Source organism: Pinus tabuliformis, chromosome 4_1 (genome assembly GCF_031772625.1).
Source record: "Pinus tabuliformis cultivar Carrire ecotype Pingquan chromosome 4_1, CPIR1, whole genome shotgun sequence".
NCBI classification, from domain to species: domain Eukaryota; kingdom Viridiplantae; phylum Streptophyta; class Pinopsida; order Pinales; family Pinaceae; genus Pinus; species Pinus tabuliformis.
The window spans coordinates 584,292,145-584,314,582 of NC_142303.1; the positions used below are offsets into that span (position 1 = coordinate 584,292,145).

At 40.0% G+C, this 22,438-nt stretch overlaps 1 protein-coding gene across 1 annotated transcript in view; it reads left to right on the forward strand.

Moving 5' to 3' along the window:
* Positions 1-22,438, forward strand: part of LOC149177309 (KOW domain-containing protein) — a 116,849-nt gene that overhangs the window by 25,291 nt on the left and 69,120 nt on the right. The window contains exons 3-4 of the mRNA XM_089420080.1: positions 8,869-8,972; positions 9,321-9,457. Of these exons, the coding sequence (XP_089276206.1) occupies positions 8,869-8,972; positions 9,321-9,457 (241 nt within the window). The remainder of the gene's footprint in view (positions 1-8,868; positions 8,973-9,320; positions 9,458-22,438) is intronic.

A 22,438-nucleotide genomic window follows, 5' to 3' on the forward strand; every position in this document is an offset into this window, starting at 1 on the left:
AACCTATGGCACTATGATTATATACCTAAGGGATGAAGGACATAAGTTTGTTGAAATTAAAGGAACCAGATTCATATGGATCAACTCTAAGGCATGTAAATGTACGAACTATAAAGAAATACAAAGCAACATCTTTCTGTAACATTCATCGTAACATACTTGAGTTTATTATGAGACCAGTGCTACCACAGTGGACAAGGTATATAGAAGATAGAAGTATGACAATTTGTGTCCAGAAAAATACATAAGACAACTATCTTGAAGAACGAAACCTTTTAGAAGTCATTTCCTTGGTTCAAATCCTAGTTTGAAGACTGAGACGTTGGAGTTCCATGAATGAACTGTGATTTGAAGCTTATCTCTGTGACACCTGTACATGAAGCAATCAAGCTACCCAGACCGCCTTCCTATATTTAATAGAAGAATAAGTGACATCAATGAAGCCAACCTGATGTCTGAAAGAAGTGATTTAAAGATAAAAACATAGTTGCAAGTGATAGACCTGAATAACTCTACTCTGTGTTACATACAAAGGGCAGAAGTTTGGGACCTGTATAAAGGTCACCTTGTTGTGGTATATAGTTTGTAAAAGAGAAAGAAAACTGTGTAAATCATCTAAAGGCCCAAGACTTCGTGAACAATGGAAGAACTAGATCCGAAGGTTGATGAAGCTCATTTTTGCGATACGAATATGAGAAGCAGTGTCTTTCGATTGAAGTCAATACTTGTCAATTGGAGGAATAAGACCATATTATTGCAAAGAGGGACAAGTAAAATAAAAGAGGAATGACATCATCCTGATGTGAGGACAAGATTGGTGAACATGCCCATGATTAAGAGGAAGCTAACCTTCTTCAAAAAGGATCTATCTATGCTTGAGTAATGGAAGGAAGATCTGGAAGAAGGTAGAAAAGCACAAAGACAAGAAGAAAGTAGCTTGAAGTATGCACCAAACTTCAAAGGAAGTCAAGGAAAGAAGCTTACCTGTCTAAGCTAGAAAGAAGCAAATGTTAGATCCTGGATGGATGCAATACCACTTAAAGGTTGGCAGAAAAATCTAAAGAAGTTTATGATAAAAAAGGGAAGATGACAGATCAATGACAAGATCCTTTAGCAAGAAGTTGAAGAATTCTGGTATCGTTGTACCAACAACTAATTAGTATGATTCAGGAATACATTGATTAAGTTGATAGTACTGATGCTGATACCACTGATGATTGGGAGCTGATATGATATTTTTAGAAAAGCATGAAAGCAGGACCTTGTTATGATGAAAGAAGTTGTGAAAGGCTTGTGCAATCAACTATGAGGAAGTTTGGCTCCATAAGATGTTTGACGAACTACTTGATGACATGTTAGAGCTACGTGAAGATTGACAAAGGTCCAGGAAGGTCGAAACTCATTATGATATGATGCAAGAAAGGAGCCCAACAGCTACAACTAGATCTCCATGGAAGAACAAGTAGCTGATACATTGATGTAGAATAAGACAAACTGAGGCTTGTGGTTATGTCTCCTTGGTTCAAAGGGAGTAAGGATCTCCTTCCTGGTTGAGAGGGAGTGATCATGGACACCGTATTCTTCATGTGTCATGCACTATGGCTAAGAGTAACAACCGTAAGCCTAGTGAAGGCACTAGTGGGGACTGGGAGAATAGTGGATTGGATAAGCATCTAGGAACGATACTCCTCGAGGAATGGTATCCAAGATGAGAGTAGTCTCAAGGACCGATACTCTTTGAGGATTGGGAATCCAAGATAAGAGTAGTCCTGATGATCGATATTCTTTGAGGATGGGGTGATATCCAAGATAAGAATAGTCTTGTAAGGACATACCTGGTGAACATCTAGATGGGGTGTGTGCCTTGGGCCCTTGAGAGGCGGTTGTGGTGCCCAAAAGTATGCCTCCCAACATTGTGCTCTAATCTAGTGGAGAGTTAGAGCTTGTCAGTCGAGGCTTTGCTATTTTGTAATTGACAATGTTGGTTATGATGATGCTTATCAATTCAACTCTTGTTATGAAAATATTTCAATTTGAGAGTATCCTTGTATCCTGTTGAGTCGTTATGAATACCTCCTTAGTTAAAGGGGAGTGTTGGAAAATGTAACTAGGTTCGGTCTTCATAATTATCATTGTACTTGTGTCATTATATATTTCATGTAAAAGCAAAAGAAGAAAAATAAATTATTATTATTATTATTTTCATTAATCAAAGGATCTTATTCATGCGTCTAGGGTTTATTGAGTCAATAAGAAAATTTGTCATGAGTCAAAGTCCCATTTTGACTATTTGTAAGGAAAATAAATTTTTTATTTTGGGTCAAAAGAGTCCATTTTGTCACCACAAGACCAAGCCGGTCCTCAAGATGGACAATCCAACCAACCCATTAAAGAATAATCAAACATAACAAATCATACACAAATATTGAACACAAGATGTACATGGAAACCCATCTGGGAGAAAACCACAAAACTTCTTTTGATTAATTGCATTTGTGAGCACCAAGTCTAGTTATAATTATTTTTTTAGGCACCAGCCTACAAGAGACCAATCCCCCTTTCTTTGCAGGCACCAGCCTGCTGGAGACACCAATCCTCATTTCTTTTCAGGCACCCACCTGTTGTAGACACCAATCCCACTGAATTTGCAGGCACCAACTTGCAGGAGACACCAATTGCTTGTAATCTTGATTTTGATACTCTTCTTTACTGGGTGCTTCTGATTTCCTCTTAGATCTACTTCTCTTTCTTCGATTCGACAGCTCCCTGGACACTTTAGCAATCTGGTCTAGACATTTAGTACTTAGCAGTTTGATTTGTACACTTAGTTCTTTGATCTGATCTTTCTCCTTAGCTCTTTCCTTCTAATATGCCTCCCAAAATTTATACACGCTATCATAGAGTCACATAGACATTTGTTGGCACTCTGCTTTGCTGTTACACAATCCCATTGTCACTTGCTATCACTCAACAGTGTTATCACACAGTCCCATTGTCACTTGCTATCTCATTCAAGAAACTACCTTGCTGTCCCTGCATACACACACCTACAACATTCATCCTCCCACACACACATATGTTGTTCATCAGTATTCACATTTGCTGCCATTCAGCATACATGTTTGTTGCCTCTCTCACACTCTTTTGTTGGCACATTCACACCTACAGTCTAATCATGGTATTCAAAATCAGAACCGGTGACCGGACCGGTCCACCTGTCAAACCGTGTTTCAAATCGGAATTGGTCAAACTAGGACTGGTCCGATCTCAATGAACCAGTCTTTATAAAGATACATGAAATGATTAATTTTTAATGAAAAAAACTATTTTTAAGATTTAAAACCATGATTCCAAATCAATAGGTACAAGATATGTAGAGTTTGCTCATCTATATACCATGTAAAGGTGAATATATCAAAATGGCACTGAGTGCAATACATATCAGCTAAGTCACCGGATTCGTCCTAAACCCCCTATGAATCCCGAATCCAGCGAATCCGACACGATTCGGTCAAGATTCGTGTCCAAATCATATGACATGTCGTGTCCGAGGTCATGTAACGATTTTCAAAAGCGTGTCGCGATTTTGGGACATGTGTCCTGTTTCCAGGACTCGCTAAGCTCAGTGCGGGAAAGAAAAGGGCGTGTTTGCTCATTAATATTTTCATTTGGCAAGTGATTTGTGCTGTTGCAGCAAGGAGTAGAGCATTTTGGCAGCTTCATGATCAAGTCTAGGCCCTAATGTTGATATGCTATTCATGGTAATGTTAAATTCTTAAAGTAAAAGTGACATTCTCCTTAATCTTCATTTTCATCCTTTTACTTAAATTTTTAACATTACCATGAAATGACTCAGGATGTTTGAGAGTGGTTCCGGCCTCATTGGATTTCATATGGAGAAAGTAGAATTTTAGATTTCATTCAAATGCAGCAGACTTATCAGTTTTTCAGGATTTTAGGATTGGGGGATTGCAATGTTTCCATTGAATTTTGTCATGTATTAGGGTATGGAACTCGTATTTAATCAAGAGCACCAAACCAAGAGCTTCTGAATATGTCGCTCCCGCTCCCGTTTTCGCTCCCGCTCCCCATTTTCGCTCCCGCTCCCCACTTTTGCTCCCGCTCCCCGCTTTTGCTCCCGCTCCCAAGTAACACTGTTCCTGATGATATGGGTCTGGACACCACTGTTGAGTTGGCATTGGCCAACATGGATCTCAATGATCCAGTGCTAGAGCCTGTTAGATTTGATGACTTAGAGGGGTCAACCTCCATACCAATAGATGCAGAGGCGACTATGGATACAGGGGAGGAGGAGGATGCAGAGGAGAGCAGTGGGGACCATGATGATGGGGACAGTGATGCTGATTCTGATGCTGATTGATGCCTTGAGGCTTGTATACCTGTAGTTGTTTTATATTTTATATTTCTATTTGCCATTGGCATTGCACCAACACTACCTATGTAACACATTTTGATTTGATGACTTAATGAGAAAACTACAACTGTCAGTGTGTTTATCTTACTATCTTGTAGTTGTAAGTTGTCTTTCAGTTATGAATTATGAATCATGATTTAAATTTTTAATAGATTTATCATTTATGTGACCAGTACCACTGACATTTATTTGAACTTTGTATGTACTATGCATGCTAATAGCTATAGATGAAGATCTATGTTTGAAATCAATAAATTTGTATCATTAATTAAAATTTGTGTAAGAAATATGATAATATCTAATTTTTAATATATATATTTTTTTAATAAAATAATATATAACGTGTCCTGTTCCGGGGGGTTAGCGTGTCCGAATCCGACACCACGAATCTCGAATCCTACGTGTCCCGAATCCCCGTGTCAGGTGACTTAGCATATCAGCAACAAAATACATAATCAATGAGGCTCTAAATGGCCTCTAGAGTCCAAAAACAGTGCTACAAGCTATGGGGCCACTGGCTTACTACAAGTCTACATATCAGTGATCAACATGATCACTCCTCATCATGATCAAACTCATCACCACTAGTAGACATGGGATCATCAACATGAGCTACATAAATAATCTGGCTCAGAGTTTGAGGACTCCTAAAACTCCTCTGCAACCTCAGTAGTAGTGGTAGTAGTAGCAGCAAAACTAGACATCAAAACTACAAATCACTGATCAACATGATCACTCATGAAACTCATCATTGATTTAGCGCTACTAGAAATGGGATCATCAACAAGAGATACATAAACATCATCTAGCTCAAAGTCTTCAAACTTGGATTGCTCAACCTTATAATATGATAGAAATTGAAAAAGTTTAACATGCCTAACTAGTGATTTTGGTTTGAGTGAAGGGTTCATCTCCTCAACCTTATAATGTGGTAGAAAAAACTTAGCATGCCTAACCAGTTATTTTCCTTTGAGTGAAAGGTACATTTTTGTTAAGGCCATGGTAGAGGAGTTCAACAATCAATACCACCAACATCAACAGAGTTCAACAATTAATGCCACCAACATCTAGGTTTTTAAAGGGCTTCAATGCTTCATGCTCTTGATCAAATGCCAATCTAATACCCTCACACGTGATAATCAAATAGAAACCTTGCAAACACCCAAACGATGAAATCCTGAAAACCATTAAGTTTGCTAAATTTTGAGTGAAACCTAAAATTCTAGTTTCTCGATATGAAATCCAATGAGGTCAAAACCACTCTCAAACATCTCAGTCATTTCATGTTAATGTTAAAAATTTAAGTATTACTTTAAGAATTTAACATTACCATTGATTGCCAGCGTTGCTAGGGTTGATATGTGTGAGGAAAATGAGAGGGGAGACATGCTTTTCTTGGAGGGGTTGTTTTTGGAGGGAAACAGGCCCAAGTTTCCCTCAAAACCACTTCAAAACTCACAAAACCACTTTCTGTCGGGTCCGCGGCTGGCCTTGCAGTGAACTGACAATTTTATGATGGAACCAGCCGATTTATGGAAAACCGGTCGGTTCCGTCATAAACTGGCCGGTTTATGCCTGGTTTGACCAAAATACCGACAATCCGGGGTTTTCTACCGGTCTAGTGGAGTTTGCTAATAAACTGGCCGGTTCGACTGGTTTCCGGTTCAAACTGTGCAATTTTGAATACTATGAGTCCAATTGCTCGAATTAGTTGACCATATATTTATTTTCTTTCAGCTCAAATTTAAATCGATCCAAGGTTTAGACCTATGGTATTGACCCATGGTATGGACATTGAGGCCCGCAGCAAGGTAAAGATTCTTTTCCCACTTTCACATGATTGCTGGGAAAGGCAGAAGTCCAAAGAGTTTCTTGAGTTTCATCTCCAGGTTTTCGCTTGGGAATCCTTAGAATGAATGTAGTCAAATGCTCTACCACTGAGCTGTAGGCCTTAATATCCATGAGGCAATTTCTCCAGGTTGCTGTTGTCAATGAATTCATACACTAGCATCCTGCCTGCACCCTCAGCACAATATCCAAGCAAACGAACAAGATCTTTGTACCTTTCATTGTGGTTCTGATTGGACAGATTCACATAAAATTATGAGGTGACTGTCCTGGTCATCCCAAGATGGGGCATGGTGTGCAAGGATACCACAAAAGAATATGTTGTAACCACATTGTACCATCCATAAATGCATTTTAATTCGAGAGGTGAGTGTGGAGCATTTGATATACCATAGCTGAGCTAGCACAATCATTTGTCTGAAATAGAAAGTGAAATCTGTTTGAATCTGGAGAGCTTGAGCAGGAAAGCTCAGCAAAAGCCAGCATCATGCATCCCTGTGGGGGCGCCTCTAATGTAGTCATCCCTTGGGAGGTAACAGGAGTATTACCTCCTAATTCTTGGTTCATCGGATTAGAGTCACAAGTGGTAGACAGATGATCATGGTACTAAAATTTTAGAGCAGTGGGACCTTGGGTTTCCTCTCCTTCCCCCCTCCCCAGGGGTTTGACACCTGAGACTTATGTCAAATTGATGCTCACTGCTGCATGGCTCATTGGGAATACATCAGATATACTGGATTCCAGAGGCCTGAGGATTGAACATGACTTGCTCTGCATACTCTCACACAGCTCCAGCTGAGCAACAGGACTTCCATCTGGAACTCCTTACTCATGTCCTTGGATAATAGGAGAGTTAGACTTAGTCATGCCTGTGCTCCATCCAGGATCATACAGTCTAAGCCCCAGTGACTTCCTGGTGGGAGCCTTTTGACAGAGCATTGGTCACTTCACAGTGGTGGATGACTTTGAGGAGGAGGATACACTGCCTCAACCTCCACTCTCGCTCTCGGCAACCAGTTCTAGCTGGCCGTGACATCCTCTCTTGGCTTAACAATGATGCTTTGGTCTCAGCTTGTGTTACTTCAATGTGTATGTACTGTTCTAGTCCCATTGACCTACATCTGTGGTCATTTATTCAACAATAGCAAAAATATTCTATTTTATCTCGTCTCCTCACAGAATTTCTAATTCTGTTTCTTCTGTTGCGCTTCTTTGTCCTTCGTTGCTCTCCTTGCAACTACTTTCATCCTCTGCAGGATCATTTGATGGCTTGATGGCCTACAATTTCAACGACTCTGCTTGGCAGCTCTTTGAGATTATTTCTATTATTTTATCTTTTCCTAATGTTTGAACTTGTGGAATTTTACATCAAAAAAGAAATTCCCAGGTGTCTTTGTGTCAGATCCGCACAATTCCATTCTCATCTATCTAAGGTCCAAGGCCTCCAATGGAATTCAGTTTCCTTTCTGGTCACTGATCCTACACGATGCTTGTGGCTTTGGATGTCTTCAATCTGTACATTGCTTCAAGATGGTTTTATGCTTTAATATCATGTAGGATTTCACATGGGTGTTACATAACACGGTAATAAACAAACATAATTGGAGAGAACAATAAATGTCAGATATATTAATGATGCTGTAGCAAGCACATCTACAATTGTCAACCACAACATTTTTGTTCAAACATTTGCAAATAGTAGGTTTATTTACGAAACATAAGGCAAAGTCAATGATAAATAAAGAAAATATTAATGGAAAATTTGAATGAGTGAATTTCTAGCTGATTTGAATTGGAGGCAAATATTATCACACTGATTATCCAATTAAAAACAAAGGTGAAATGCCATTCTTACCCAATCAAAAACAAAGGTGAAATGTCTCTATTCCTCTCAAAATCACCAATGTTTGGAGTGTACAGCTATGAAATGCTTCACTTTATTCGCAAAATTTACTGGCAAAATATGTAACTTATTGATCCATTTTGGGATCCCTGACAACTTTGGGTTTGATTTTTGCATAACAGTTATCATATTTTATCACCAGAAAATATATGCTTTCAACTAAACCTTTGTTGGTGTCTGCAAATAACAACGAATTCTTCCATATCAAAGATGCAGATTAATGTTTAGAAGAGCACATGCTGTTTTTGAAAAGAGAATATGTGATACCAAGTTCTAAAGAAAGTTTTTAGAAGTCAAATTTCAAAAGAAAAGATGCTAGCATAAGAGTCATTATAATCTGAAGATATTTGAAGTACAGCTAGTCTGCTGTTCTTTGTTATTATCCTTTTCCTATACCTCTGAAATCAGTAGGTGGTGACTGTTAATGTTTACATGCTATAATAAATTTTCTTACTATTCCATGTTGAGGATATTATTGTTACAAGTGTGCTGAAAGGAAGAGTGGTGGATGCTTTTCCTATATTAGGGCATGCCCTTTTTTCCAAGTCCTTTTTCATATCTACGTATACCAGCTCTTGATTATATGCATTCATTTATTCCTGTTGCAATCATTTGTTGTGAACATCTGCATGAGTGTAGTGCAGCTTATCTGCATTTTCTGGATGGAATCTTATTTTTACAGGTAAAGAAGCATGTCAGGCGAGGAGAGGGCCATGAAGGTGGAATCTTTACAGTGGAGGCACCAATTCATGTTTCTAATGTACAAGTACTTGATCCTGTTACAGGGTAAGAGTATATTGTGATATTGCAGGGAATGTCTAATGGACCATTTGTTTAAGAATCTGCAATATTGAGTTACATAAATGTTTCATCATTGTATAAATATCTCTCTTGCTTCTTATAGCATTTCTATTTCTCCAAATCTCTATTGTTTCACTAGATTCTCAAACAGAAAATGGTGTACAAGGGTAGTGCCGAATCAAAAAAACTGACAAAGACTGGTATTGAATTACACTTTAGACTAATACCCATTCTCTTGGAATTCTTAAACAGATGTTAGATTTTATCCTTCACTAGGAATTCATCAGTTTATGTACACTGATGCAAATAATTCAATATGTGGGCTGTATGCAGTGCTCCATGTAAGATTGGATACAAGTTTTTGGAAGATGGTAGCAAAGTAAGGATATCCAGAGGACAAGGGGCTTCAGGGAGCATCATTCCTCGCCCTGAAATTTTGAAAGTCAGGGACAAGCCACGGATAAATGTTGGTGAGTGAGCATTTTTTTCATAATAGGAATACATATGCTATTGTTGTATTTTGCACTTCTATTGTTGGTATGTACTGTGATTAGATGTGCAAACTTTTATTATGGTTCAATGCTGTTTTGAATAGGATTATTGGGCATTATCTGACCATGGATTTTACATTTTCAATGCTTATTATTGATGAGAATTACATCCTTGTAATAATTTTCTGAAGATATGTATAGTGTTAACTCTTATTTCCCTTGTAAAGATATACATTAATTTTCTACCATGCCTTGATAAAGCTTAGAAGGATTCTTACTGATTATGTTGTAAAATGTATTAAAACACTGTGAGTACATATGTCAAACAATCTTCAAATTAGCTTTGTCTGGACAAAGTGTTAGACATTTGGTTGGGAGCTGTTTGTCCCCTTATCTTCTATTTTTGTACTTGACTCCATTGTAATGATTTCTAAATAATTTGTATTAATTTTTCTTCCATGGGGATATTCTTGGGAATTGGAGGTGCATCCCTTACATCCCATAAGTCTTGCTAACAAACAAATGGGCCATTGACATCTCCTTTTGTGCATATAACTCAAAGAATGGCCTAGGAAGTCCCTTGACTCCAACAGGCTGAGTTTCTAGGAGATGTGTCTCCTTCCCCTGGAAATGTTTCCTTTTATATGCGTGTCTTGGAGATGCGTCTCTCTATTCTTGTTGATGTGTCCCATGCCCTAGTTCTGGGAATGGACCCACAACTAAGCTTGAGGGATGTGCCCTTGAAGCAATCTGAAATCGTGATTTGTATGGTCTATTCCCTTTCCTAGTTTTACACGTCATATTGTATGAAGTTCCACATTGTGATTTTCATTACCTTGATCAAAACGCCCTGCTGGTTTCTCATTGATATTGGACCTAGTTGGGGGGATTTATCTTTATGGGCCCCTTTCTCTTCATGGCATCATATCATTTGATTATTTTTCATTGGGGGAGTTTCACTTCTCTTTGGTTAGACAATCGTGTTTGCTTCTCGATGGTGTTGTTACATGTGCTTGGATATGGATGATGGTTTTAGGCTCCCAAGCGGTTAGATGATGATGGTGTGATGTCCCCTCTAATTAATTTCACCCAACAACTACACCAATTTTGCAATTTTGTCTAAGTTATGTCAATTTTGATATTTTGGGTGCTTAACTTAGGAGAAGTGGGTTAGGAGGACCCCACTTGATTAAATTGGCTAAGGAAGGCCCCAACATAGGAGAAGAGGGGAAAATCGAAGTCATAGTGGATTGTGGGGGCCACCCCAAAGGGGAATATGCACCCCTTGGAACAATTCACACTTTTTGAGGGAGAAAGTCAAGAGGAGGTCAACGCATGGTACCCACATGGAGAAAGGGGAGCTCAAGGATAAATAGGAGGAGGATGCATCATTTTGGGGCTTTTGAACCTTTGACAATCAAACTTACCTAGCACGCTTGAGTTGTTGAGCCAAGTCTGCAAGCGCTGTTTAGCACACACGATTTTCATGTGAGAATCTCACCCCACCTTTGGTGGACTTCAAGTGCCAGCTCAAGGAGGAGATCTACACTATTTGGGCGCTGTTCCAAGTGTTTGCTCAGGCATTTTGTGGGAGTATTACAACAGGCTGGGCACAGTTGAGAAATGGAGATCTACACTATTTGGGAGTTGTTCCAAGTGTTTGCACAGGCATTTCGTGGGAGTATTACAACACGTTGGGCACAGTAGAGAAATACACACTTCCTGTGGGAGCTAGTTGTGGAGCAACACTTTTGTTGGGCTTTCTAGAAGAGACTTGGACCATTTTTTGCTAAGGATTTAGAGTGCTATCCAGGCACATCTTTGTGGGAGTTTTGCTGTGGCATTGACACATCTTCAAGGACTGCGTAGGCCTGCACAAAGGTATTTTTTGTGTCACACATGGGAGCCAGGAGGATAGGTACTTGGGGTTTGAACTAAGCTCGGACTTGTGGAGGCATCTGGAGGGGAGTTTTGCTAGCCTTTGCTATCATTTTGGAGGATTTGGGCAGTGTCATTTCCAGGTGGGTCGAATTACCTAGCTAGTGGAGGAGTGCATGGAAATTGGGACTAATTTCGAAGGTCGAAACTAGGCCCAACCTTTTTTGGGTTTTGGTGGGTTATTTGAGGGGAGGCCAAGGTTAATTTCTCGGAATTTTCTAAGCACTTGAGGAGGGCCAACCAACAAATTCTTCCCAACCATCAGTGCAGTTTTCCAGGGCCAGCGTAGAGCATTGAGAAGGAGACACTTCCATCATCTGAACACTTGTTTTCTTCACCTGGGACTTGTCTAGCTTGCTTTTGCAAGCCCAGGTGCATCTATTGCATGCTTATATTGTACTCTCCTTGATTTATAATAAAATGGCTCAGCTTGGCGCAATTTTTGGAGAATTTTTGGCTATTTAATGGATGAGTGAAATTTTGTGTTGCATGTGCTGTTATTGTTTTGTTTATCATTGTTAATTTTCCCTTAGGAATATGTTAATTTTCCCATAGGAATATTACAGTGGTTTCAGATCAATAATCTTGGCTCAACCTGTGGGGAATCCTTCAGTCTATGACACCAAAGGACAAGAAAAATATCACATATAAGAGACAAAGGTACACAAGCAAGGAAAGGAAACTATAGATTACCCTTGAGTAGGAGGTTGAACAACCAGACACGGGGGATAATCAGAATGACAAAGAGGAAAAAGAGGAGGAATTTGCCCAAAGCCTCTTGAAGGCTATCAACGATTTGTCTTGGGGTATTGACGAGCCGAGACAACAAAACAACAATAATAACAAGGGTAAGGGCATCCAAGGAGACATCCATTTGGGTGAGTGTGTTGAGAAATCTAGGGTATCGAGATTAAGTGATTTCTCTTCTGTTGATAACTGCTTGTGAATGCTTTTTACTTCTTAGATAAGGATCTTCTTTTACTTATGTTATTATAGTGTTATTCTTCATCAAACAACTACCAATGCATAAACCATAAAGAGACATGAGACACAAAATATAGGCTATTAGCCAAGGCCAAAACCTCTCCTATTTTATAGGAAAACTCAAACAAATTCTTCTTCTTATAGAGACTTCAATTGGCGAATACCAAGACCAAGACCCTTGACCTATTTGCCACTCCAAGACCAAGACAAAAAGCTTCTGAGCTTGACCCTTTCCTTCCTTGAGTCAATGATGGTCAAACTGCTAATTCTTCTTTCCTTCTCGGCTGCTCCTTAGACTTTGGCTTCCTGCAATACTCAACTTCCTTCAAAAACCCTAGCACATGTGAAACATCAAGATTGTAACCTTAATTTCCTTTGCTTTAGGTGGAGGCTACTTCCTTGTCAACTCGACTTTAGATACACCTTCACTTCCTCCTTGACTTAACCTTCCAATGGGACTGCTATACTTTGACCTCTTCTGCAATAGAGATAGTTCCTTTTCTTCGCACGTGTGAGATCAAAGTGACCAACAAAGCAGATCCAAATGATGCCAAAGACTTCACTGTCCTTCTCTCCATTCTTCGCTGATGATTAGGCTCCCTTCTAAGTGATCTTTGCACACCTTGATTTCAGACCGAATTCTTTTCCGAAATTTTGCCTTCTGGAACGAGGCCGAGTTTCCTATTTATAGTTGTTTCCCAGTCAGTTATGCTGACTTGTGTGAGGGTGAGCCGACATGTCTTTTGGTGGAGATCATTTATTCCATATTGTAGCCGACCTGTAGGAGGTGCCTTTGCTTGGTCTTGGAGGGCCTTCTTATACATTTAATGGCTCATACAAAAATGTAATATGCCCAAGAAGGGTCCTTCATACATGACATTGACTCAATTTGACTTTTTGGCTAGATGACAGAATCTAACCCATGATCATGATCATGAAACCCATGATTCAAGTACTTACAAAAATAATTTTTATTTTCTTCTTTTCATTAATTACATAAAATCACAATTACATATGTCATTATGAAGGCTGAACCTAGTTACACTTTTCAACACTCCCTCTTAACTAGGGAGGTACTCATAATGGTACTTGGTCATTCTCAATTTGAAGAATTTCTCATAAGAAGAGTCGAATTGGTAACCCATCTGTTTAGCATCATATCAACCAACATTGTCACATAGCAAGGCCTTGATTAACAACTCTATCTCTCCACAAGATCTGAGCTCAATGCTGGCGAGACCAATGATGTATAGACACCCTCATCATTGTCTCTCTCGAAACATACCCCACCCAGGTTCTCAGGGTGTGTTCCACCAGGACTATTCTTATCTTGGATTCCCAGTCCTCAAAGAATATCAGTCCTCTATGACTACTCTTATCTTGGATGCCCTAACTCATCCTCAAAGAGCATTAGATGCCAGATGTTTACCCAATCCTCCATTTTGTCTTCCCAAGTGAAAACAAGAATGATGTGTCTATCTCTCCCTCTTAATTAGGAAGGACATATCTATTCCAATAAGGGAATGTACTCATTTCTACGGAAGGAATGTACCTAAGCTCCCTCTTCGCTTAGAAATTTTTTTTCCAAGTTTCTTTAAAGTAAGAAACTTGTTTCTAGGTTCCCTCTTAATTAGTGACCTATAGCAGCTCCTCAGGTGGAGATGATGGGACAACCAACTACTTGAAGAACTCCTCCTCACGATGTCATGAACTTCTTTTCGTTATCTAGGAGGCTTCATGTTTGGGACTTCTTCATAGGGCACAAACCATCCATCACTTTCATCCATGAGTCAATCATGTCATCATCGGAAAGTGATCCATCAGTTCATATCTGGCCTTCCTTCATGCCATGTTTCCTTAAGGATCTTTCATCCTACTACATGGGCATCAGTGGTGGAAGATATCCATAGATCTTCCTTCGGCAACCCTGCATAAACCCATCCAGATATTTGTTCAAAAATAAGAAATGAACAATTAAATCAAAATTACCTTTTTGATGGTCTTTCATCATGACATCTTCTAGTTTGCATCAACATCCTGCATACATGTCGACACATCTCCCAAAGATATATACTGTCAAGGGTCTCTTTCTTTTTCAGACTTCACTAGAGTCTACATATCTTTCTTGGAGATATCCTAGTCAGATCTCTTGGTTTTTGGATGTTGATTGCTTTTTCCATGGTTGCATATTCCACGATCTCTTCCTTCTTTTTACACATTTCATTCCTAGGAACTTCCAATCAAAGTTCCTCCAATTATTGTCAACCACCTCATATTACATATGAGGACATATTATGTTGATTTCATCTAGTGAATGTGTGACCCATGCATTCCTGCATCCCTTCGAAGGAGGAGATCCTTCCTTTTGATTATGCTCTCAAGATAGAGCATTGATCCATGTTACCTGCAACCATATGACATGACTCTTCAATATTGAATATAAGCATACATACCACATTTTCTTTTGGGTCATCCAAACTTCCTGCAACAACTTCCTTGATTGAAAGAGCTTCAATCCCTTGATCTACTTCACCTTTTATGTCATCATACCATCATCCCATGAATTCCACAAGTTTGAAATTCTTGATGAAACACTTGCTTCCCCTCTTGATCGGTGAACCTTTCGATGAAGATTCCATCAAAGAATCTTTATTCCTGAGGATCTAGAGTATCCTCATACGACAGAGGTTTCCTTTTGACAAGTGTATGATGAGCTCTGTACTAGATGACTTTTTTCTTTCTTTTCCATAAGTGCCACCTATGCTACAAATGATGTTTCCAAGAGCTATATCTTTCCATAGTTGACTGCCATAGATTCCAATTTCAACCATCTTTCATGCTTTTCTATGATGATGTCACAAGCTCTTGCTTTTAATGCTTCTATGATGCCATGATGCATCCCAACATTTTTTAGTGAATCATGATAGCCATATCTTACAACAAAAGACTCAGGAATTATGGAAAGAACTTAGGTGAGGAAGACTATCTCAGTCATAGTAGAGATCTCTTACTTCCTCTTTCTTGGACTTCTTCTTTTCAGCTTCCTCCACTTCTTCGGTGATATGGGCTTCTTCTCTTCCTCTTTTGTTATTGTCCTTATTGATCTTAGGACAATCTCTTTTGTAGTGCCCATATTCTTGACACCCATAGCATTGAATCTTAGCCATGTCCCTTTTCTTTTTCCGAGAACTAGACTTTCCAAATTTTCCCTTTCTTCTTGTCATTGTAGCATAAGCTTGATTTTGCTCACCTGCTCCCACATCAGATTTGGCCTTTAGTCTAGATTCTTCAATCTTGCATAGTGACCATAGATCCTGGAATGGAGTAGCTTCTTTCTTCCCATAAATACTTGAAGTAAAGTTACCCCACTCCTCCAGTAGTGCATTTAGTACAACTGTAGTCATTTCTCTATCAGACATGACTTCTCCCAGATCTTGAAGTTGATCCTTGATTTCAGATATCCTCATAAAGTATGAGGCTATTCCATCTTCCCTTGACATCTTTAGCTTGTAGAGTTCTTGCCTTAATGAGATGACTTCTTCAACAATGCTCATGGAATACAACTCTACCAATTTGTCATAGATTTCTTTTGAAGTTTCGAGTTTTGATACATATGGGATGAGGGGATCCTTGATGGATTATATGTGAATCCTTTGAACCCTAACTTCCCCTTTCATATACTTTGCAAGTGCTTGAGCATCTTCCTTTGCTGGTTTGGGGATTGATCCTTTGACATGTTCCATAGCCTCATTTTCAATGAGGTGCAAATCTGTCCTTTTCTTCCTTGCAAGATAGTTTGAAGTCCCAACTAATTTGTTGCTTTCCTTGCAAAAAGACATTTTGACAGATTCAGATGTGGACATCAATATACTTACTTGATAGTATGCTCCTTCTCCTTGCTACTTTCTTGATGTTGATGATGATATAGAGAATAGAAAACTTCTCCTTGATGAAGATAGTTTTCTTCAATAATGATCCTTGATCCCACAGAGAGGGAGATCCCTTTGGATCCTTTAATGGTGGAATTTTTGTTGATGAAGGTCAATGCTGACTTCTTGATGATGTCTTCAATGGTAAAGATATTGCTTCAACGAGAGAGAGATCACCTTAGAATCTTGATGACAACGTTCTTGGTCTTGCTTGATGTATAAGTTCTTTAACTTGATTAGGGTCTTTGAGGTCTCTTGAGATGGCTTGAGGGTTCCAAAACTTCTTTGTAGACTTCTTCTTTGATCTAGGGTTATGATGCTTCCTTTGTAGATCTTGACTTCAAGATGATCTTCGCTTTGATGCCTTCCTTGAGATTTGATCCTTGAGTGTCCCTTGATAAGATGCCCTTCCTTGATTTAGTCACCTTAGCTCTAATACCATGTTGAGAAATCTAGGGCATCGAGATTAAGTGATTTCTCTTCTATTGATAACTGCTTGTGAATGCTTTTTACTTCTTAGATTAGGATCTTCTTTTACTTATGTTATTATAGTGTTATTCTTCATCAAACAACTACCAATGCATAAACCATAAAGAGACAAGAGACACAGAATATAGGCTATCAGCCAGGGCCAAAACCTCTCCCACTTGAGAGGAAAACCTGAACAAATTCTTCTTCTTATAGAGACTTCAATTGACGAATACCAAGACCAAGACCCTTGACCTATTTGCCACTCCATGACCAAGACAAAAAGCTTTTGAGCTTGACCCTTTCCTTCCATGAGTCAATGATGGTCAAATTGCTAATTCTTCTTTCCTTCTGAGCTGCTCCATAGACTTCGACAGGGTTGCGGGTGAGTGCCCCCCCCCTCTCGCTCCTGCTCCCAATACGCGCTCCAAGCTAGAGTGGCTCGGGAGCGCGCTCCCTAAAAAAATGCTCCCTGCCTTTTTGGGAGCGTTTAGCCTTTTTTGCAATAATGTTCCAAACACAATTTTTTTCGAAGAAACAAATAACTTTTGAGTGGGGCAACTTAATGATCAAGCCTCTAGCCCTAGTATTGATATACGATTCATGGTAATGTTAAATTCTTAAAGTAAAAGTGACATTCTCCTTAATCTTCATTTTCATCCTTTAACTTAAATTTTTAACATTACCATGAAATGACTCAAGATGTTTGAGAGTGGTTCCGACCTCGTTGGATTTCATATGGAGAAAATAGAATTTTAGATTTCATTCAAAATCCAGCAGACTTATCAATTTTTCAGGATTTCAGGATTGGGGGATTGCAATGTTTCCATTGAATTTTGTCATGTATTAGGGTATGGAACTTGTATTTAATCAAGAGCACCAATCCCTCTATGTACCTTGATGTTAGTGACATTGGTTGTCGAACTTCTCTATCATGACCCTCCTAAAAATGTACGCATCACTCAAACAAAATCTTGACTTGACAGGCTGTGCTTTTTCTATCTTATGTTAATGCTTAGAGGGTGATATTAATGACAAAGATCCCTATACAGATATAGAGGTAATGACAAAGATACCTCTGGATATTAATGCTTAGAGGGTGATATTAATGACAAAGATCTTGATTTTCCAACAAGACTAAAAAATTAGACATTTCTCGTGGTGGCAAGAGGCCCAAGCATAAGCAACAGATAATAAAGTTACTTGTCTTTTCTAGTTTCTAGTAGTTTTTATAGCTATTGACTCTTTCATATTTATTATGATATTTTTTAAAACAATATATGACAATTTAAGTTTGAAGTTGGCAATTATAACTCATTAGTAACGAATTATGAATATGATGCTTCATGAAAGTTGAAAGTTGTTTCATTTCATTTCATTTTATAACATTTCATTTCATGTTAGATATTATTTATTGTAATGGTTAGACTTAGCTTACAAGTACAACTTTGGTGATCAATGATGATAAATGTTAGATATTGAATTTTGAAAGCTTGAAACTTTAAGATTGATGAATCACGAGTCTCAATATGTTGTATGTTACTATGTTATTAACTTGTGGACGTGGTCGATGAAGATTATAACTTCTAGATGATTGTTGTTATATGGTTCAATCTGTGTTTTTTATATCTAATTCATCATTCTACATGTTTTTGTTGACATATATGTATCAAAATATAAAAAATATATATATTATATAAAAAACACTCCGGGATTTGCTCCCAAACTGAGAGTTTCTGAAAATGTCGCTCCCGCACCCGTTTTTGTTCCCGCTCCCCGCTTTTGCTCCCGCTCCCAAGTAACACTAGACTTCGGCTTCCTGCAATACTCGACTTCGTTTAGAAACCCTAGCACGTGTGAATCATCAAGATTTTAACCTTAATTTCCTTCGCTTTAGGTGGAGGCCACTTCCTTGCCAACTCGACTTGAGATACACCTTTTCTTCCTCCTTGACTTAACTTTCCAGTGGGATTGCAATACTTTGGCCTCTTGTGCAATAAAGACAGTCCCTTTTATTCGCACGTGTGAGATCAAAGTAACCCAAAAACAAATCCAAATGATGCCAAAGACTTCGCTCTCCTTCTCTCCCTTCTTCACTGATGATTAGGCTCCCTTCTAAGTGATCTTCACACACTGGTTTCAGATCGAATTTTTTTCCGAAATTCTGCCTTCTGGAATGAGGCCGCGCTGCCTATTGATAGTTGTTTCCCAGTCAATTAGGCCGACTTGAGTGAGGGTGAGCCGACATGTCTTTTGGTGGAGATCATTTATTCCATCTTGTAGCTGACTTGTAGGAGGTGCCTTTGCTTGGTCTTGGAGGGCCTTCTTATACATTTAATTATTCATACAAAAATGTAATATGCCCAAGAAGGGTCCTTCATGCATGACATTGACTCAATTTGACTTTTATGACTAGATGACAAAATCTAAAGGTTCACATTGGGAACCTTAACTAAAATAAAATTCCTTGATCATGAAACCCATGATTCAAGTACTTACAAAAATAATTTTTATTTTCTTCTTTTCATCAATTACATAAAATCACAATTACATATGTCATTATGAAGACTGAACCTAGTTATACGTTTCAACAGAGGGTTTGGGTACCTTGCACCACCAGACCGCAAACCCACACAACACGCCTCACATCTCTAGCACACTAGCTAGGTCAACTATCCCTACGTGTTGGAGGCCAGCAAGGGCAGGAAGACATACCCATGGGAGACTACTTTGTGGAGTACTAGTGATATGGGGCCGATTTTAGAGATGCCATCACCTTCAAAGACTTCTGCCAACTTGAGAGTAACAATAAGAACAAGGGGCCGAGTGGGGGAGGCTACATGCATGGCACTGATTTGCAGTGCATAGTGGGAAGGTTATTCCTTTCAACTTTTGATGGCTAGCCTAAGAGCTCAGCCAGGGCGTGGGTTGAGAAGCTAGATGTCTATTTTCAGCTTAACCAAATGACAGAGGTAGAGACAACCAATATTGCCACTTTACATTTGGAGGGAGAGGCCCATGATTGGTGGTTCCATGGATTAACCACAATGGGGCATGCAGGTGTTACCACCTATGAGGAATTCACACGGAGGGTGTTGGAGTGCTTTGAGAGGAGAGACCCTAAGGAGCACTTTGGAGAGTTGACGCGGCTCAAGCAGACCAACAGTGCTGAGACATGTATCTTTGAGTTCGTGATGATATCAGTGATGGTGTTGGATTTATCGGAGGCCAGGAGAGTCTTTTTGTTTTGGAGGGGTTAGCAGAGCCACTAAGGGGCTTGGTGAGATCCAATAGGCCCACCACTTTGCAGGATGCAGTAGGCAGAGTCCGGGATTTGCAGGATGCTCTTCCTAGGACCAGAGTGCAGGTACCCACTAGACCCATATTCCAACAGAGGGGAAGAGACACCAAACCTCCGCCACAACGAGATATTCAAGGGCGTGGGTAGTTGGACAATGAGGTCAGGAGAGACCTCTGTAGGAGGGAGTTGTGCTTCACTTGCCAGGATCCATGGGCACAAGGGCACAAGTGTACCAAGGGTAAGGAACACTTCATAGTTGTGTTTTCTGATAGTGAGCCGGATGATGATGCAGAGCAGGATATAGGTATGGGTGATGATGAGCCATTGATGATAGGGGGAGGAGGAGGTCCACCACCCCCACCAGGGGGAGCTCCTTTTTTCCCTACAATATGAGTTATCGCTTCACTTCGAGGAGTGCCGAGGTACCTTACTATGAGGATTCGGGGTACAGTGCAGGGACAACGAGTATCAGTGGTAGTAGACAGTGAGGCAACCCACAATTTTGTAGATGCCCAAATGGTGGAGAGGAGGGGCATACACATAGAGTCCTTTGAGGGATTCTCGGTCTTGGTGCCTGGAGACCGTACCATGCAGTGCACTAGATACGTTCCCGAGATGACAGTGGTGATGGGGAACTAGTCTATGACAAACCATTTCTTTGTGGTTGACGTTCCAGACAACAATGTGGTGCTTGGTGTGTAGTGGCTATACTCTCTTGGGCATGTTATCACTGACTGGCAAAAGTTGGAGATGGAGTTCGCAGGGCCCGTTGGGAAGATGGTTTTGTTGAGAGGCATACACTCATATCCCCCACAGACAGTGTCAACGCATAGGATGGAGGCAAACTTGAGACATGGGGATATAGAGTGTGCCGTGGAGCTCAGGATACCTGATGCAGGAGGCAAGCCCAAACCAGTACACCCGGACATCCATGCCATTCTAGACAGGTACTAAACAATATTTGGAGACATCCCACTAGGGCAACCACCTGATAGGGGGTTTCAACACTCTATTGAGCTAGATCCAGGGTTGCAGGCGATCATTACTACCCCATATAGACATCCCAAGGCCTATTGGGATGAGATTGAGTGAGCTATTCAAGAGTTGCTGGCATTGGGGCACATTAGGCCTAACTCTAGTCCCTTCGCTTCATCAGTTGCTCTAGTGAAGAAGAAGGCTGACACATTGCGGATGTGCATTGATTACAAAGCTCTTGATAAGAAGATGCTGAAGAACCGAAACCCCATTCCCTGCATGGATGAGCTTAGAGGAGCCAACCACTTCTCTAAGATAGACTTATGTTTGGGTACCATCATATTCGGGTGAGGGATCAGGACATCCCTAAGACAACTTTCAAGTGTCACTATGGCCACTTTGAGTTTCTGGTTATGCCCTTTGGGTTGACCAATGCACCTGCTACTTTCCAGTATTGCATGAACCACGTGTTCCGCAAGCAATTGCGCAGGTTCGTATTGGTATTCTTTGATGACATACTGATTTACAACAGGACATGAGAGGAGCACCTGCAACATGAAGAGGAGGTGCTTCGTATTTTGGAGGGACACCAATTTTATGTGAAGCTGTTCGAGTGTGAGTTTGGGTTGACTGAGATGCTCTACCTGGGGCATATTATTGGAGAAGATGAGGTGCGGGTGCATGAGGAGAAGATTAGGGCCATCCAGGATTGGCTAGTTCCCTGGAATGTGACCGAGTTGAGGGGCTTTGTGGGCATTTGTACATACTACAGGAAGTTCATAAAGGGCTTCTCTCAACTAGCGACACCCTTCACAAATTTGACTAAGAAGGGGGCATTTGCATGGATGAATAGGGCATAGATAACATTCGAGCACCTAAAAATAGTGATGAGCAGTTGTTCGGTGTTGGCTTTGCTTGATTTTACACAACCATTCACATTAGAGTGTGAGGAGTCGGGTGAGGGCATTGGCGCGGTATTGTCACATGGAGGTCACCCTATAGCCTTTGAGAGTTAGAAACTCCTTAGTCATGAGAGGCTGTACTCGATCTATGACAAGGAGATGTTTGCCATTATGCATGCATTTGCCAAATTTTGACAGTACTTGGTGGGTAACAGGTTCAAAGGGAAGACTGATCATAACAATCTTCACCACTTTTTGGAGCAGAAGGGCCTCAATGAGAGGCAACAAAAGTGGGTTAGCTGGATTTAGGCGTATGATTTCGACATAGAGTATGTCAAGGGCAAGCAGAACATAGTGGCAGATGCCATATCTAGGAGGTTCGTGACACTTTCACTCGTGAGCATCAGCCATGATTGGAAGGCATAATTGTTGGTAGAGTACTCCAAGGATCGATAGCCATGTG